Raw genomic sequence first — 18,909 nt, forward strand, 5'->3', positions numbered from 1 at the left:
TCTCCAAGTCTACCTGGTAGACGGAGGGCAGCCTGCTTGTACGGAGCAGCACCACCACGAGGGGAATCCTGTGCTACAGTGATCAAGTTTGGCACTGGTGGTTAATGACACTGTCAGAGTTTGTCGGTTTTGCTTATGTGTCTGCTTCTCTGGGGGTATGCAATTAAAATGATAAAAAGTGACTTTTAGGACCCCAAGGTAACACGCTTATTTGATGCTTAGAATAATTTAGGGCAGTAGATATGAGTCTTTCTTACCCACTTTTGATTTCCTCTCATTTGATTCAAGTCCCAATGATGCATTAGAGCAATTTATGGGAATAACATGGCATTCTGAAATTTGGAGAGAGCCTACCTTGTGTATTTCTGCCTGCCTTTGGCTTAGATAAAGATCTTCCTATATAATTAGCCTAACATTTCTTTTGGATAAACTTGGGAATCCACGGAGGGAATACAGTGCATTTCTGTGTATTTCAAATGCAGAAGAAACATCTATCCAAATTATTTGACTACAGATGATCACAGTACCGAAGAATGAACAAGAGTGGTCATTGAGCCAAACCTCATAGACAACAGTACCTAACAAAGTACTGTGTCCCTGATAAGATTGAAGATCTCCAGACAAGTGTACAAACATTTTACTGTGTTCAGCACATGCTAATGAGGAGCCTCATTAGGGTTCGGCTACTTCCTTGAGGTCTAGATGGCATCTCTGGGGTGGGTGCCTGGCCGGCTCTTTCCTGGGTCCCCGTGCTCCTGATTCAGAGCTGCATCACAGGGCAGCTGACTCATCACAGCTGGGCCTCCCTACCCTCCCTCTTCCACATCTTTGCTCTCTTCCTCATCCTTTGTGGAAGGGTGATCTTAATTCCAGAAGCACCTTCTGCATGCTCTCACAGACAAACTGATGGCCAGCACCAGAAACCTTCCTCACAGTGGGCCCTGAGAAACGATGGAGAAACATGTTTCAGAGTCACTCACAGGAATCAACACAAGAAGAAAGGCTGGTCAACAGGACAGTTCGCAAGTACTTACGACACATGCAGGGCGCAGGCGGGGCATCGGTTTAGAATAGAACGGGGGTGTATTTTTGTCTCTATGTCTCACAGTGAGTTTATTAACTCTCTAGCAGTGACTACAGCAGTAAGGAAAACCGTGCTCAGATTCTCTTTTGAATCTGTGCAAGGTTAGAGGTGACTGCGGCCAAGAGATGATGCACAGAGTGCCAGAGGGGGCATCCCATAGGCCTTAGCCTGTCCCTCACATTCTACTTCCCTTTGCAAGGACAGACAAGCGACAAGGGTCAAGGTTAGAAAGCAACGTTAGTTCTCAGTCAAGCAAACACTCTTTCAAGGATATGCCAGTGGGCTGCCTTCCAGAGGGTGAGACATTATTACAATAGCTAATCTTATTATTTTTGTCCCTTTATTTAAAATTCCCAGCATGTCTGAGGTGGATATCATTACCCAAGTTTACAACGGGGGCAACTAGACTCAGAGGTGAAGGGTCTCGCCTAGTAACCTGACCACAGCATCCATGTACTGACAATCTGACCACTCCGTCAGACCCTGTGCCCCTCTGCCCCTCTGTGTGCCTGCCATCAGCACAGTAACCTTCCCTGACCACTGAAAACTACTAAAAAGGTAGCCTAGACTTTCGTTTGTTTGCTTTAAGAGGAAACAGAAACTCAGAAGAGCAATTCAAAATGTCACACACTTGGTGACCACAGACGGACCTAAAACTCTGTCAGAACACCTCAATCTCAGTTGGTTCCGTCCAGGAAGTCACGGCACTGCTGTATCCTCTGGGCATCAAGCACCTGCCTTTCTACATGGCCATATTTTTCTCTGCAGTGATGATAACTCTGACTTTTTGTTTGTGGTAGTTTGTCTGGTACTAGAAGGTTGGCTCCCAGGGCAGTGCCCTGGGCTGTTTCATTGTCATCTGACTCCCCAGCACCCACTGTTCACTAGTAGATAGACACCAGTGAGGACCTGCAGAATGAGGGGGTTTCTAACACCCATGAGTCTGTGCTGTGCTCAGTCCCTTCAGTTGTGCCTGACTCTTTGTGGCCCCATGGACTGTAGCCTGCCAGGCTCCTCTGTCCATGGGATTCTTCAGGCAAGAATACTGGAGTGGGTTGCGATGCTCTCCTCCAGGGGATCTTCCCAATCCAAGGATTGAACCCTTGTCCCCTGCCTCTCCTGCACTGCAGGCAGATTCTTTACTGATGAGTCACCGGGGAAGCCCATCCATGACTCTAACCAGCTGTAAATGCTGCTAAGTCACTTCAGTTGTGTCCGACTCTGTGCGACCCCATAGATGGCAGCCCACCAGGCTCCCCCGTCCCTGGGATTCTCCAGGCAAGAATACTGGAGTGGGCTGCCATTTCCTTCTCCAGTGCATGAAAGTGAAAAGTGAAAGTGAAGTCGCTTAGTCGTGTCCGACCCTCAGCGACCCCATGGATTGCACCCTTCTAGGCTCCTCCGTTCATGGGATTTTCCAGGCAAGAGTACTGGAGTGGGGTGCCATTGCCTTCTCCGAACCAGCTGTAAATAGTGAGGGGAAATTAGCTCGGGTCGCCTCTTTTGGCTAACAAACTTACATCTTAACAGGGATTTCTCTACAGGACTTTAACACAGAGAAGTGAATTCCGTGGTGAAAGCAGGTCGTTTGGGGGTCAAGTGTTACCCAGAAGAGTTTCTGCATTCCTCAGGTCACCTCCTCAGGGACCTCCTGTGCTATGAGGGGCAGCTAGATCTGAAGTCTGTGATATAATTCAGTGATGATGCTCCTGGTGGACATTTCAGGGAGGAACGAAAAGCCCTTCTGGAGGACCACTTGTTAAGACTGGGGAAATTGTGGTAGTAATTGTGGGGCATGGGCTTAGCTGTTCTGATGCATGTGGGATCTACCCCCACCAGGAATCAAACTTGTGTCTCCTGCAGCTGCTGCTGCTGCTAAGTCACTTCAGTTGTGTCCGACTCTGTGTGACCCCATAGACGGCAACCCACCAGGCTCCCCCGTCCCTGGGATTCTCCAGGCAAGAATACTGGAGTGGGTTGCCATTTCCTTCTCCAATGCATGAAAGTGAAAAGTGAAAAGTGAAAATAAAGTCGCTCAGTCGTGTCCGACCCTCAGCGACCCCATCGACTGCAGCCTTCCAGGCTCCTCCGTCCACGGGATTCTCCAGGCAGGAGTACCGGAGTGGGGTGCCATTGCCTTCTCCGTGTGTCTCCTGCACTGGCAGATAAAAGGATTCTTTACCTCTGAGCCACCAGGGAAGCCCAGAAAAATCTTTTTTTTTTTTTAAAGCCTGGTGAAGGGCTGCACCACATTAAAAGCATACAATTATAATGAAATTCGATAAACTTGATGTAATGAGTAAGGTCTGCATATATAATTTTTAACTGCTCTGTTTGGCATGAGGAAAGAGCACATAGATCAAATCATCAGTTAAAAATCCGTGCCCCCAAATTCCCCAGTTAGTTTACTACTACAGTTAGGACCAAGGGACTTAGTGAGACTCTCCCTGAAGCTTCCTTTGCTCAGTTCAGGAATTGAGGAAGGTCCTGTGTGTGCATGTGTGTGCCCTGGATGCCTGGGGGGATGGGGCGGTGACTGAAACAGGACCCCTCTGTTTGCTTACTTATGTTACTCCTTCCCCACCCTGTCCTCCTCTTAGTGTTTGTTTCCAAATGAAATCATCTCCACTTCGCCCGGACTTCATCAACCCCGAGGATTCAAAAGATATGCAAGCGGCCCCGCCTCCTTATGAATATGCAACAGCGAGAGGCTGGGAGGAAGCACAAGAGGAAAGCCCTGCAAGAAATTCAACCTCTGTCGGCCTTTAACGGCTTCGGCCGCCCCCAGCCTCCACCACGCCCTGCACTGCCGGCGAACAATAGCGCAGCCCGGAGTCCCGGAGGCGTGCTCGCCGCGGCAGAGGAGTCCCTGTATGTTGGTCGCTCCGGAAACGTGGCTTCTGAACAGCCCTTCGGAGCCCCGTCTGAACTCGGCCGGGAAGGTAGCAGACGGACCTCTTCACCGTCTCCCGCCCAAGCAGCCGAAGGTCCCCCCTTTGTCGTGCGAATGACGGGGACGCAGGTGTCCTCGCGGCGGCGCCCGCCGGGGCCGAGTTCCCCTTCTGTTTCCCCGTGACCTCCTACCCACCCGAGCTCGGCGCGGGGTGGCCGATCCCGCCGGAGACCCCGCTGACGTGGAGGGATGCTGAGAAAGGTAAGCGGGTTTCTGCGCCGGCGGTCCCTCCGCCCTCACTCTTGGGGAGGGGATCGCCAAGCAGCAGGTAGTTGAAATCCCGCGTCCGTTCACACTCTAAAGCGACGCTGAGAGTAGGCGAAGGAGCGGCGTGAGAGCGCGGCCGCAGCACTGGCAGAGCAGGAGGTTTGAGAAGTTGCCGCGGCCCCAGCAGGTGCAGCGCAAGCGCGGAGCTGTGTCTGGGAGGCTCGAGCACCACCCGGAGCCCGCGTCGCCATGGTAGCGGGGGGCGGGGTCGAAACCGCGGCGTGCCCAGGTTGCCAGACGACGGGGGAACACTGGGAGGGGTTCGCGGCATCTCGGAAGCTGCTCAGAGGACCAGCCATAAAGTCTGATGTTTCTTTGACGCTCCGCTCTGAGGGTAACTGCAGCCTATTAGCAGCGTTGTTAGGTAATCAGGCTTCTAGGTTACCGCCTACTCGATGCTTTAATACTCTGTTTTTGAAAATACTTGGATTTTGGTCAGAAGGAAGACGTGAAAAAGTTAGAAGATATCCTTTCTAAAGCAATAACAAAAAGAAGTATTTTTGTTTCTTCGTTTACGTGGATATCCCTTAATTATTATCACTTAAAAAAACTAAATAGAGAACCTGGTTTGGATTCATGAAAACGAATGGACCATTGGCCTTTTGGGCATATTAATAAAAATCTTTGCAAAAGTAAAGCACACACAATATTAAAATTCAGACAGTTGCATCTTAAAATGTTTTAGAGAGACATGATTCTTTAAAAGTATGTGAGAGAATTAACTTCATTCCCCTCCCCCCACCCCGGGTATTTTCTCTTTTTTCCCTTAAAAAAAAAAGAAGATTTATTTATTTTATGTTTTGACTGCGCTGGGGCTTTTTTGCTGCACAGGAGGTTTCTCTAGTTGCTGCAAGCAGGGGCTACTCTAGTAGTGGTGCATGGGCTTCTCATTGCCGTGGCTGCTCTTGCAGAGCAGAGGCTCTAGGCACGCAGACTTCAGTAGTTGCGGCTCCTGGGCTCTAGAGCACAGGCTTAGTAGTTGTGGCCCACTGGCTTAGTTGCTCCAAGTTATGTGGGATATTCCTGGACCAGGGATTAAGCCCATGTCCCTTGCATTGCAGGATGGATTCTTCACCACTGGGCCAGCAGGAAAGCCCCTTATTGGGTATTTTTTTACATGTGAATGTGCTGGATAATTTTGGCTTGTTATTTTAAAGATTGTTTTAGCTATACACTACAGAAAAAGATTGGCAAAGAATTTGAATAACCTTTTTCAGAGCAGTGACTGACAGCTGCAGGAGGACTTGCACCTACTTTCTTCCTTTTATCCTCCTATAGCTAAGAGATTTTTTTGGCATTTTTCATCTGTTTCTCCAGATTTAAATTGTTTGCCAAAGACATGGATCTGCTACCAGTACTTAAGATGTATTCCACACACCAGGCTCTTTCTTTCTCTGCCTCCATTTAAAACTTATCTATGTGTTATTTAGTTATTCGTGTATTCATTCATCAGACATGGGTTGGGGTTCTAATCCATGCTGTGTATCTTGCTGGACTTGAGAGAAAAGGAGTGAGTGGTGAGAGGGGCAAAGTTGAATGAGAAAAACTCACTGTTTAGGGAGAGGCAAAGGCTGGTAAGTGATCAGAATCCACTTTGATACTTTCTCACTTAGGAATCCACCCAGAATGGCCTCTGTTATATGATATATATGATAGGAGGCGATGCCCTGACCATGCTTGCTGTCTCAAGGCAAAGGTATCCATTGAGAATATGAGGAAGGTGATGCTCAGAAAAGTACAGTGATTTTCCCTAGGACTTACAGTCAGAAAGTGGTTAAGTCAGGATCTAAATTCAAGCATGGTTGCTATGACATCCTGATTCTGAAGCGTTAAACCATTAGACCCAATGTCCCTACAAACCAAATTATCTTTGAAGTTTGTGAGTTTCCACACACGCACAAAAGAAACCTATGTCATTTTCTTTTTGGTTGAACTGTTTCTAAAGCAAGGTATTTGAAAAATCAGATATCAATTTCATTTTTGAAGAAGGTATGGTTTTCCTACTGGACTGTTGCTGTCATCAATAATCTTTTTTTTTTTCAGGGTTCCTAAGAAGTTAATAAGAAAATTAAGATCTGGTTATTAAAATCATGTTTTAAGGATATTGGAGGTACTTGTGTATTAAAGGGTTCTATAGTACAAACTGTTACAGAATTAGACTTCTTTAAAGCAAAATATATACTTAGTTTGGAGAAGGCGATGGCATCCCACTCCACTACTCTTGCCTGGAAAATCCCATGGATGGAGGAGCCTGGTGGGCTGCAGTCCATGGGGTTGCTAAGAGTCAGACATGACTGAGCGACTTCCCTTTCACTTTTCACTTTCATGCATTGAAGAAGGAAATGGCAACCCACTCCAGTGTTCTTGCCTGGAGAATCCCAGGGACGGGGGAGCCTGGTGGGCTGCCATCTATGGGGTCACACAGAGTCGGACACGACTGAGGTGACTTAGCAACATATACTTAATTACCATTCATGTATGTATTATCTTTCCTGATTTTAAATCTTTTCAATCAGATTTGTTAGTCTTTCCTGGCATTGTCTTTAGATGGGTGATAATTGGAAATTGCCCTTTGAAAAGTTGTCCTAGAAAGTTCAGGTTTGTATCTGGCTTGACCTGCAGTTAGATTTGGCTACTTACACCCCATCACAGCCCTGAAAACCACTGTAAAATAATTTTATAAATGTTTTTACAGTTAAAATACTATTTTCCTGAACAGATTGCAGAAACCAGATCTTTTGTGTCTCTAGAATCCTCCTCTTAATACCAAGTACAACGTTCTTCATAATTATTAACTGGTGGGAGAAACAAAAAACTTTATCAGGTCAATGAGATATAGAGTAGAATTAATCCTTTAAAATATGTATATTCAGAGTCATAGAAATTATAATTTTTTTTCATGCCACCACACTCTAAAATTCTAGGTAGTACCTACTTTGCAGATGGAAATTTTTATCCAAATTAATTAACTATCAGTTCAGTTCAGTCGCTCAGTTGTGTCTGACTCTTTGCCACCCCGTGAATCGCAGCACACCAGGCCTCCCTGTCCATCACCAACTCCTGGCGTTCACTCAGACTCACGTCCATTGAGTCGGTGATGCCATCCAGCCATCTCATCCTCTGTCGTCCCCTTCTCCTCTTGCCCCCAATCCCTCCCAGCATCAGAGTCTTTTCCAATGAGTCAACTCTTTGAATGAGGTGGCCAAAGTGCTGGAGTTTCAGCTTCAGCATCATTCCTTCCAAAGAAATCCCAGGGCTGATCTCCTTTAGAATGGACTGGTTGGATCTCCTTGCAGTCCAAGGGACTCTCAAGAGTCTTCTCCAACACCACAGTTCAAAAGCATCAATTCTTCGGTGTTCAGCTTTCTTCACAGTCCAACTCTCACATCCATACATGACCACAGGAAAAACCATAGCCTTGACTAGACAAACCTTTGTTGGCAAAGTAATGTCTCTGCTTTTGAATATGCTACCTAGGTTGGTCATAACTTTTCTTCCAAGGAGTAAGCGTCTTTTAATTTCATGGCTGCAGTCACCATCTGTAGTGATTTTGGAGCCCCCCAAAATAAAGTCTGACACTATTTCCATTGTTTCCCCATCTGTTTCCCATGAAGTGATGGGACCAGATGCCATGATCTTAGTTTTCTGAATGTTGAGCTTTAAGCCAACTTTTTCACTCTCCACTTTCACTCTCATCAAGAGGCTTTTTATGGCAAAAGGTAAGAAAAGAATTAACAAGAGTTATGGTGACTAGTACATAAATTATTTTCCAGTGTGTTATCTTAATTGAACCTCACAACAACCATGCAAGTGTAGGGGAGGAAAACTTTTTCCTCCATCCTTCTGGGTTCTTTGTCTAGTCTAATAATTGAATTGACATAAGAAAGATTAACAGGAGGAAACAAATTTAGTTATATATGTAGAAGAGCCCCAAAGATGTGAGACCCAAGGACAAGTCTGGGAGCTGAGGCTTCTGTAACATCCTGAGCTGAGGAATGGGATGGGGGCCTGAGGCTTCCATGGGCAAGGGGTCATTCCCAGGACAATGAGAAAACAGATGTTTAGTAAGTTTGGTAGTTGCTCTGCCGTACAGATCAGTCATTCAGATAACAGTTCTCTCTGTAATACCCTCTCTCTGAGTCAGGCCTCAGTCTAAATTCCTGTAGGAAGTTGCATGCATGCTAAGTTGCTTTAGTCACGTCTGACTCTTTGAGACCCTATGGATCATAGGGTGCCAGGCTCCTCTGTCTATGGGATTCTCCAGGCAATAATACTGGAGTGGGTAGCCATTCCCTTCTCCAGAGTATCTTTATCAACTCAAGGATTGATCCCAGGTCTCTTAAGTCTTCTGCATTGGCAGGCGGGTTGTTTACCACTGAACCACCATATGCATTCACACTGTTGTGTGACCATCACCACCCTCCATCCACAGGACTCTCTGTGACATTGTTTGTCATCATCTGCAAGAGGATCTGTGGATTCTTTACCACTAGCACCAGGTGAGGGGGAGGTCAAAAGCCCCTCCTGAGTCTTTTGGGGCCTTATTGTCTTCAGCGCAAAACAATCCATGTGCCAAAGTGGCACGTTTGGGGAGAGTTGTCCTAAACCCCTTCACAGGAATTTGTATCACCATTTTTCAATATATGAGAAAACAGAAACTCAGAGAAGTTGAGTGACTTGGTCAGAGTCACCCAGAAAGGGAGAGTCACATCTTCTGATGAGGTCAGGTGATTCTGTGTGATGCCCTTGCAAAGCAGACACACCCGTGAGCTTTAGGGACCAAGCCTGAGCCTCTCGACAGACCCAATTAGGCTGCGTGCAAAATCCTTTGTCTCCCTGTCACCACCCCCAGGCTCCACCTCTGTCTGGGAAGAAGGGGAGGGAACCTTTATTTAAAAGACTAGAAAGAAGCAGAAAGAAGGAAGGAGGAGATGGAGCCAGGCTCAGTGGAGCAAAAGAAAGTAAGAGTTAGGAAAAGAGTGAAATGAAGTCTATGAAAGAAGGAGCCAGAGTTTAGAACTGGTAGTGAGGAGACCCAGAGAGAGAGGTGTGCTGGTCTACTGGGCTTCTGTAATGGAGTATCCTGGACTGGCTGGCTTAGACCACGTGTCACAGCTGTGGCGGCCGGCAGTCAGCAAGACTGGTTTTTGCCAAGAACTCTCCCCTAGGCTGAACGGTGCTGCCTCTTGTCTGTGCTCTAAGTGTGTGTCTCTGTTCTAATCTCTTCTCCTTATAACACCTGTCATATTGGCTTAGGGCCCACCCATTTGGGGCTTTCCAGGTGGCTCAGTGGGTTAACAACCCTCCTGCCAATGCAGGAGACTCAGGTTCAATCCCTAAGTCAAGAAGATCCCCTGGAGAAGGAAATGGCAAACCACTCCAGTGTTTGTGCATGGAGAATTCCATGGACAGAGTAAGCCTGACCGCGGGGCTGCAAAGAATTGGACACGACTCAAGCTGACTTAGCACAGCACCCATCTGACCTTATTTTACCCTAATTGCCTCTTTGAAGGTCCCATCTCCAAATACAGTCACATTCAGAGGTCCTGGGGTTTAGGACTTCAACAATATGAATTTTAAGGGAGCTCATTTTATCCCGTAATAGAGACTAAGGAAAGTGAACTTGGTCTATAACTCTGAAGACCAGACCTATTTCAATTGCTGTATGCTTCCCATTAGTTTTCTCTCCTGGCACCAATCAATGTTTGGGTGAGTTGTGGCAATTTTTCACATCAGTATATTCCACTGGAAAGAAAGAGATTCAGAACTGAGTTCTTCTGTATTTAGCCTGCTACGTAGTTTATTTTTACTCTCGCCTCTGAAGGGCCAGCTTCCCGCCTTGCCACGTTTTCACAGGGCAGACGAAGCTGATCATGACCCCATGTTTCCTACTGTGTGAGATGTGGCTGCCTTTTTGAGCTGTGGACTGATTTGAGTCACAGGCACTGCCTGTGAAGCATGATAAATCCTATACACACGAAGTCACAGTACTGAAGGACAGGGAAGCATAGGTTTTACAACCCTCAGAACCATGAAGATAAAAACCAGGGCAACCTTCCCTCTGCACGGCATTTTCCATGCTTATTTCTAACAAGATATGCTCGGCGTTGTGTTTTAGGCTCTGGAAGGTGGCCAGAAGAATCTGAAGGTTTGCTCTGAGGCACTGAACAACTTACAAGGTTATAACTGGAATGCTTGCAAAGGCTCAAATTATTAAAATGCTGTGGTCATAGAGTATCCAGGTCCAGAGGGAAGCCTGCAGTGCTGTGGCCAGTGCTGGCCCATGGGTGGACCCCACAAGACCTGCCTCAGGGGGCCAGGAATCCAGGCAAGGTTTCAAGATGGCCCAAGAAAGTTCCAGAATTTCCTGCAACAGAGATTTCAACATTCACCAGTTGTCAGGCTCTCAAAGGATTTTTGTCTGTCTCCTTGATATCCTTCCTATTCTGTCTTCAGAAAAGGTGGAGTGTGGCTGTCCACTTTTTTTGCCTAGATAGCTGGTCATTTGCTAAAAGAGTCTTAGTATTAATAGCTCGTTTCTTAGCTCGTTTTGGTAAATTGAATGGGAACTCTGTCTGTTGTAAGAATCTGTTGCCGTCACAATCCCAGGACAGCTGCCCCAGACTGTCCTAAGTTGTGCCTTGTTATTTATGTCTTTGGGGCTTCCGGGGTAGCTCAAATGGTAAAGAATCTGCCTGCAATGCGGGAGACCCAAGTTCAATCCCTGGGTTGGGAAGATCCCCTGGAGGAGGGCATGGCAACCCACTCCAGTATTCTTGCCTGGAGAATCCCATGGACAGAGGAGCCAGGCTACAGTCCATGGGGTCGCAAAGAGTCGGACACTTTTATGTCTTTATGGCACTGTCCTGAGTTGTGATTTTTGACGGCTGTTGTATTTACTTCCAATTGTGAGACCGCGGACTCTGATATGAAATGTCTTTACTGGAGAATGTATATCCCTTATGCTTGGAGAAGCATTTCCAGGAATACCAGAAGCTTTCCAAATGAGCTCTTTGGATGGGATCCAGCAGCTTCCATGATGGGTGGGTTCAGAAACAGGCTTGTGTGGACCAGCTATTGTTATCCCAGCCAAAAAAGAAGGCGTCCTTCTCAGAGCAAAGTGTACTTCATTAGTGAGGGGCTGAATGCCAGCGCCTGGAGTTTGAAAAGTCAGCCTTGGAAGTTAGTGCAAGTTCCTGAAGGGCAGAACTGTGTGTTTCCCCTTCTGATCTGAGCCAGACGTTTCTCCTTGGTCAGTTGTGCAAATCAGCTGGCACAGGTCCAGAAAGTGGGTTGATCTGTTCAACGGCTGCTTCTAGAACACTTTTAATTAAAACTCCCCTTAGAGGCACTCCCCTCAAGTTAGGAGGAAAGATGCCAACACAGATGCATGAAGAGCGAGGAGAAGCTACTGTTCATAGCTGGTTGTGACTCCTTGGCCTGGTGAAGTACCCCTCATTCCTTCAGCTACTTGAGAAGGTCATGACCTGGAAGGGGCCTGGAGGTTCCCAGGATTTCATCGAGTATTCATGAGTGACTCATGGTCTTCTTAGGCTGCAGGATGTGAGAAGACATGTCATGGGCTTCCTCCTCAAGCAGCTGATACTCTAGTTCAGGCTAAACAGACGTGAAAAATCAGAAAGCACAATCAAAGGCCCTGTCGTGCACCCAAACATAGGTGTGCGCGTGCTAAGTCGCTTTAGTCACGTCCAGCTCCTTGCGACCCCATGAACTGTAGCCCATCAGGCTCCTCCGTCCATGGGACTCTCCAGGCAAGAATACTGGAGTGGGTTGTCATTTCCTCCTCCAGGGGATATTCCTGACCCAGGGATTGAACCCGAGTCTCTTAGGTCCCCTGCACTGGCAGGTGGATTCTTTCCCTCTGAGCCACCTGGGAAGCCAGCAGTAACAGCTGCTCAAGGGGTTCTCGGCCAGGCAACTGCATCCCTTTCTCAGCATGGCTTCCCAGATGTGAATCCCCTTCAAGTACCCATCACCCCAACCTCCTAACCTGTTCCTTTCCTGCTTTTCCACTGAGGATGCTCAAGAAATCCTAGATTGGACGTGTTTACACCAACGTGGATCTGGCCACAGCATTTGCTTTATGCTTCTGGGACTCCATCAGGATTTGAAGGAAAAACAGGAGGGAAAGGGCTGAAGGAGCAGAAGAGGGAGCCATTAAACTCTCTCCTCACTGACAGAGTTCACAAATCCTTGGAAAGCCATTAAAAAGACTGCCTGAGTGTTCATTTCAAGGGCAGAAGGATATATAGGCAACATAAGAACAGGAGGCTGTGTGGATGGCCACAGCAGGGCAGAGATGAGAAAAGTCCTCGTCCAAACCCAAGGTGGTGACAAAATGGAGCACCGGCAATTGACTCTTACCAGGAGATGGAGGGAAAGAAAAACACATGTTGCTGAGAGGCCACCTCTGGGATACAGGTGTGTCCCCTGGGGTTATGGCCCATACTCCCCATGACTGAACTCCCCACGACTGAACTCCCCACTCCTCACCCAGGGGGGCCCACCTCCCCTGTATGATGGTCAGCAGAGATTTGCAGCTGGAGGGTCCCGGGCAGGGAAAGCTGAGTCTCTGATTCCATTGCTGTTTGTGCAGTCAATTCTGTTGTAGGGAGTTAGGTTGTTTTATTGTTTTTCATTGCACTGGGTCTTTGTTGCTGCATGGGCTTTGGCTTTTCTCTAGTTGCCATGAGTGGGAGCTACTTTTTGTTGAGGTGCACGGGCTTCTCACTGTGGTAGCGTCTCTTGTTGCGGAGCAGGGGCTCTAGGCACTCAGGCTTCAGTAGTTAGGATGTGCGGGCTCTAGAGCACAGGCTCAGAAGTTGTGGCACATGGGCTTAGTGACTCCAAGGCACGTGGAATCTTCCCAGATCACGGGTCAAACCCATGTCCCCTGGATTGCCAGGTGGATTCTTTATACACTGTGCCACCAGGGAAGTCCCAGGTGTTTAGGGTTGCAGCTGATTTTTAGCAAAAACTGCTTCCTGTGCTTGTGCTAGGTATTTGGGGCTGGCCCAGGATCTGTTCTGTTATCCTATTTGTAAAGAAAATGTATTCTGAACCTGAAGCAGGTGAAATGTATTTTTGAGCAGCAAGCCTTTGTGATGTGAAGATCAGGGCAGCTGAGAATTTTATTTGGAGAGCCAAGGCATGGAGGAACGAGTATTAGAGGAAGATGGGGAGACCTGGGTGAATGTGTCATCTCTAACACAAATTAACATATTTTAGCAAGTGAAGTTCCCAGATATCTTTTTTTATCTGTTAAGAGGAGGGACTTGATTAGGTGATTTCTGAAGTCTCATTGTGTTCTGGAATTCTGCTCTTTCTAAAAGGCAGCCTAAAACGGAATGTGTCACCTCTAAGAACCCTATATGCTTGTCAAGTACCCATCAGTGAGTCTCCTGGTGGCCCCATGATACCCTCATAGTCAATAATGGTCTTACCTCCCTCAATCCACATAACGCTGAGAAAGTCTCACCAGGACAGATGTAGAGGTGAGAATTAGTTTTCCTTAACTTATTCTTTTGGTTCATGCCTTGTAAGAATAAAATTGTCTCCGGATGTTCTTGGCTTCCATGTCTTGGCTGTGAGATCTCAGCCTTGAAAAACCATCAGGCCATGGAGACTGTTTCTGTGGTTATTACGTTCCATCTCAAGGAGAGTGTCTCGGGATGTTTCCCCAGCTCAGTTCAGTTCAGTTCAGTTGCTCAGTTGTGTCCGACTCTTTGCGACCCCATGAATCGCAGCACGCCAGGCCTCCCTGTCCATCACCAACTCCTGGAGTTCACTCAGACTCACGTCCATCGAGTCAGTGATGTCATCCAGCCATCTCATCCTCTGTCATCCCCTTCTCCTCCTGCCCCCAATCCCTCCCAGCATCAGTCTTTTCCAATGAGTCAACTCTTCGCATGAGCTGGCCAAAGTACTGGAGTTTCAGCTTTAGTATCATTCCTTTCGAAGAAATCCCAGGGCTGATCTCCTTCAGAATGGACTGGTTGGATCTCCTTCCCCAGCTCAAGTGCCTGGCATTTCCTTTATTGGAAATGCCAATAAACGTAGAAGGATTGGAAACGTGGAAGGATCTTCTTGTCCACTGAATTACAGCAAACACGAAGGGAAGCACAATTTTCATCATTTTACACTGAGTAGGAAATTTTGAAAAGTTTTGGTATTTTGAATTTATACTTTAAATGAACAGGAGGACTGAACTAAATGGAAACCAATTGCATATAGCGGAGAAGGTGATGGCACCCCACTCCAGTACTCTTGCCTGGAAAATCCCATGGACGGAGGAGCCTGGTAGGCTGCAGTCCATGGGGTTGCGAAGAGTCGGACACGACTGAGTGACTTCACTTTCACTTTTCACTTTCATGCATTGGAGAAGGAAATAGCAACCCACCCCAGTGTTCTTGCCTGGAGAATCCCAAGGACGGGGGAGCCTGGCGGGCTGCCATCTATGGGGTCGCACAGAGTCGGACACGACTGAAGCGATTTAGCAGCAGCAGCAGCAGCAGCAGTGAATATAGATATCTCAGTTTATGGAATTTATCATCTTGGAGTCTTGCTTATCGGGTTTCTCTGTAATGGCTGTGTCTCTAGGTAGTAAACGTGGTGTTTTAGAAATTTTTGCCCCTTTCTAATTATATATTTATTGATTTTGAAAGGAAAAAGAAAAATCCACATACACATTTTTCGAAAGCTTCCAATTAACCAAACTTTAGGAAAAATGCGTATTTTGATCTGTAGTTAAGTAAGAATGTTTTGGTTTATAAGCTGAATGTACCCATAGCATCAGCATGAGATGTATGTACAGTTTTCTCCTTGAAAACATTTCTGCCCAAGATCCAAGCAGTGCACTTTTATCTTTTCCCTGTATCAGGGGAAAGGAATTCTAACTCAATACTTAGATAACTAGTTCCATCTCACCAGTGTTACAACCAGATAGGAGAAATTAGCAAAACTTCTGACTGTGTTGGTTACGGTTTTGAGAAAAGTGTTGGGATACACTTAATTCCTAGTATAAACACATATCATATTTTTTTATAAAGAAAGGGAAATGACATGAATGAGCACTGACTCTGAACCAGACTTTTACTCTAGAAAGTACATGGTATTTGGAGCTGTGGTCATTTTTGTGTTGGGGCTGTCAAGGTGAAGCACAGAGAAGTTACGTCACCTCTCAGAGGACACGCTGACTGAATGGCAGAGCTGGTGTCCAACCTCACGGGGGAGACAGGAAATATTTTTCCTGTCTAGATCTTGAATATGTATGTAACTTGAAAACAAGAAATCACACTGCCTCTGAGATACACACACTTTTTGTGGGATAAAAGACAGCTGGAATGTTGTGAAAATCAGCAGTTCCCCTGATTATGGGAATATATTTTTTGCAGTAAAGTTGAAACACTTCTAACATTAAATATTGTATTAATCACTCTTAGCTCTGGGAATCTGCCCAAACAAATCATTCTTCCAACACTGTTTGTCTTCAGCCAACTCAGGCAATCAGCCACTGAATAAGGCATTTTCCCCCCTAAAAGACATGATTTGACCAGTAATAATTTGGTTATGCAATTAAGTGTTGACATATTGGGAGGTGAAACCCTGAATTTGGAAAGTTTGATACTTTGATGAGCTAAAGTATAAATAGTTTTCTTGCCCACAATAAATAACATTTGTACAAATTTTAATTTCAAATTGGCCAGTCTTCAAAGCTACACTGCAAGCCATACATTAGGATATGAGGATAACAGGCAAGAAAAATTAAAATGCCATCAACAGTGAGAATCTGTCTAAAAAGAAAAGAAAAAGAAGGGCAAATTCCTTTAGATAGTGACCTAAGACATTGTTTTCCTGTTAAAAAATGGGAAAAGTGAAAGAATTTTCAAAGAATGTTAATGAATGATAGAGTTTCTTGTAAAAACTATACTTTTTAGTGGAACTTTAAATTTGGAAGCTTAGGAGTCAATAGCCTCTTTTATATGAAAAATCTGGTGTTCCTGATAGTTTAATTGCTAATTGAACATAAAGATATAGTCAAATAGTTTACTAAAGAATCTATTTGTAATAAGCTGATTGTTTAAACATGGATTATCATAGTGAGATAAATGGAGTTTTTAGGAAATCAAGAAAAAACTATTGAAAAAATTTGAAAGTGTATTAATTTAAAATTTTTGTTTTAATTTTTAAATAAGAAGTTTATATAATTTATTTACATGCTACAAAGTTAGAGGATATGAAACAACATTTACTGAAAAGTAATCTCCTCTCTCCTGCAGCCTTTCACCCCACTAACCTTTCTGGGTCACCCTGCTGCACCCCTGGGAATGGCTGGTATTGCCAGTTTTTCCATATGCTTCAGAAAAAGTCTGCACCTATATAACGAAGTATATTTTCTTCTATTCCCCTCTATTTTTACACAAGTGATGAGATGGTATGCATAGTATTATGGATCTTTTATTTTTACTTAATTATATATTTCAGAGGTGATATTAATATATTATACTTGATATATTATGATATATGAAGATATATTAATGATGTATATCATTATATATATATATATATATATATATATATATATATATATATATAAAAGAACACTCATTCTTTTATTTTTATTGTGATAAAATATACATAACATTAAATATATAATATATTATACTTGATATATTATGATATATGAAGATATATTAATGATGTATATCATTTATATATATATATATATATATATATATATATATATATATATATAAAAGAACACTCATTCTTTTATTTTTATTGTGATAAAATATACATAACATTAAATTTTCCATTTTCAAGTGTACAATCCTGTGGCACTACATCCATTCACCTTGTTATGCAACCATCACCACCATTTATCCCTAGAACTTTTCATCATTCCAGTTGAAGCTCCATCCCCATTAAATACTAACTCCCTCTCCCCTGGCCCCTGGTTAAGCCCACTCTACTTTCTCTAAGAATTTGACTATTCCAGCTATCTGAAAATAAGTTGTTGTTTAGTTGCTAAGTCATGTCCAGCTGTTTGCAGTCCCATGGACTGTAGCCCACCAGGCTCCTCTGTCCATGGGATTTCCCAGACAAGAATACTGGAGTGGGATGTCATTTCCTTTTCCAGGGGATCTTCCCAACCCAGGGATCAAAGCTTGTTTCCTGCCTGGCAGGTGTATTCTTTACCACTGAGCCACCTGGGAAGCCCTCTGAAAGTAAGCAGAATCATACAAATGGTGTCCTTTTGTGTCTGGCTTATTTCACTTAGCATAATATCCTCAAGATTTATCCATATTGTAGCATATATCAGAATGTCATTTCATTTTAATGGCTGAATAATATTCCATTGTATGTATACACTGCATTGGTTTTAATCCATTCATCTGTCGATGGACTTTTTTTTTTTTTGGTCGATGGACTTTTGTGTTGGCTCCACCTTTTTAATTCTTTTTAGTGGCTGTTTAGCATTCTGTTCTATGGTGGCATACTGTATAAACCAGCTCCCCGGTGATGAGGATCAGGTTATTTTCGTATTTCAGTGAATAATTGTGAACTTGGATCATTTGACCCCTGCATTAGGCTATCCAGTAAACAAACTTCTTGAAATGGATTTGCTAAAACGAAATGTTACAGGCATCATAAAGTTTCAGCTATTATCGACTTGTCCTCTGTGGCTGTAGTCCCCACTGGCACCCACCCCAGAGACCACCTGCTTCCCGCCCCCTCACTAAAACGGCATCACCAAACTCCTCATCTTTGCGTGTCTCATGGAGAACGCTATCCTGGTACAGTTGTGATGGACTTTCTCATGTCTAGAATAAATGCTGAGTGTTTTGGGGCCATTGCATTTTCTTTCACTGGGACCATCTTCATTTCCTTTGTTCATGTCTCAGTTGGGGTGTTGAGTTTTTCCTCCCTCTTCTCTATATTGGCTGTTGTTGAAAATTTGCTTTGGTTTGGCATCCTTTCCACAGCCTGTGGGAGGCTTTTGGAACTGCTGTGAACAGGAACTTTGTCTAAGAACAGTGAAACCTGCTCTTCAACAGTGACCAAATGCTGGCTCCGTGACAACAGTTTTAAGGGGACAGACTTTAGGAGGTGGGAGCTGTAGGAAGCTTTATTGAAGAGGTTACATGCAAAAGAAAGTATATCTATTCTCACAATGTGCTTTAATGTTATTTAGGACTTACTCATCTTTCAAAAGGTGGGTACACTAACAGTAGATGATGTATAACTCAGGATGTACTAAAAAATAACCGGAAAATATCAGGCTTTCACTCTTGAGAGTGCAGGGAGATCAAACCAGTCAATCCTAAAGGAAATCAACCCTGAATATGTTGGTGATGGACAGGGAAGTCTGGCGTGCTGCAGTCCATGGGGCCTCAAAGAGTCAGACACAACTGAGTGATTGAACTGAACTGAACTGATTCACTGGAAGGATTGATGCTGAAGCTGAAGCTCCAATACTTTGGCCACCTGATGCAAAGAGCTGACTCATTGGAAAAGACCCCGATGCTGGGAAAGATTGAGGGCAGAGTAAAGGGGCAACAGAGGATGAGAGGGTTGGATGGCA

General features: G+C 44.9%; 1 protein-coding gene across 1 annotated transcript in view; it reads left to right on the plus strand.

Moving 5' to 3' along the window:
* Positions 1 to 3,853: 3,853 nt before the first annotated feature.
* The window catches only part of SPATA13 (spermatogenesis associated 13), a 233,486-nt gene continuing 218,430 nt past the window's right edge, over positions 3,854 to 18,909 (plus strand). Inside the window, exon 1 of the mRNA XM_070380509.1 lies at positions 3,854 to 4,238. Within this exon, the coding sequence (XP_070236610.1) occupies positions 4,227 to 4,238 (12 nt within the window). The 5' untranslated portion in view covers positions 3,854 to 4,226. The remainder of the gene's footprint in view (positions 4,239 to 18,909) is intronic.

Source organism: Bos mutus, chromosome 12, assembly GCF_027580195.1.
Source record: "Bos mutus isolate GX-2022 chromosome 12, NWIPB_WYAK_1.1, whole genome shotgun sequence".
NCBI classification, from domain to species: Eukaryota; Metazoa; Chordata; class Mammalia; order Artiodactyla; family Bovidae; genus Bos; species Bos mutus.